Here is a 767-nt window from a genome sequence, read left to right as displayed (position 1 = left end):
CAAATAAAGTCAAATAATGCATCGAAACCAACACACAGATCCGACTGAAGTGAACCAACTCACCTGCTTTTTATCATCAACACTGATGGAGTCAATGAAGAGAGTCACGTTGATATGTGTTGGACCTGAAGAGAGACGCAATATAATCATTTGTGAAAGAATGGGCTTGATTTTTATCATACTGGTAATGGCATTGTCTCTGTTGCTTAATATTATATAGGTGACAGTACTGACACTGTTGCAGTGGAAGTACAGATGATGGAATAAATACGTGGACACGATTAATATATTGAGTTGGGATTTTATTTGATAACACTGCAGGGAATTCGCCCGTAACTTAAATCAGAAACTTAAAATACTTTCTTAGCAAACTTTCCTCCCATAATCTAATCTTAAGACTGAAATACAAAAGAAATTATATAAAGAAATAGACATTCTGTAAATTTGTTTTATACTGAATGCTAATGTGATGCAGTTTTTTTTATTGTTATTATTCCTCTATATTAATATATATTGACAAGTTATGTACCCGTCTGTTGTTAATATTCCCTTTTCCCTCCCCAAATCATTTAAGCATTAATTACCATTATGACTTATTTACTTGTTCGTCCGAAAAACTGACAAAAGAATATCTGTCTGTCCAGTCATAAAGCATTTCGTGTAACGAGTCGTAAAACGTTTCGATTGACAAGTACGGTTATACAGTATTTCATGTAACTGAGACGTAATTTAGTGTGAATGGGTGCTTTTAACATTTTAACATTTTG

The 767-nt window shown here is 33.1% G+C and overlaps 1 protein-coding gene across 1 annotated transcript in view; it reads right to left on the bottom strand.

Annotated features, from left to right (window-relative positions):
• The window catches only part of LOC119590549 (gamma-aminobutyric acid receptor subunit gamma-4-like), a 24,606-nt gene that overhangs the window by 10,648 nt on the left and 13,191 nt on the right, over positions 1-767 (bottom strand). Inside the window, exon 3 of the mRNA XM_037939206.1 lies at positions 64-129. Within this exon, the coding sequence (XP_037795134.1) occupies positions 64-129 (66 nt within the window). The remainder of the gene's footprint in view (positions 1-63; positions 130-767) is intronic.

Source organism: Penaeus monodon, chromosome 27 (genome assembly GCF_015228065.2).
Source record: "Penaeus monodon isolate SGIC_2016 chromosome 27, NSTDA_Pmon_1, whole genome shotgun sequence".
Taxonomy (NCBI): domain Eukaryota; kingdom Metazoa; phylum Arthropoda; class Malacostraca; order Decapoda; family Penaeidae; genus Penaeus; species Penaeus monodon.
The sequence above is the reverse complement of the archived record's forward strand: the minus strand, read 5'-3'. Positions and strand labels throughout refer to the sequence as shown.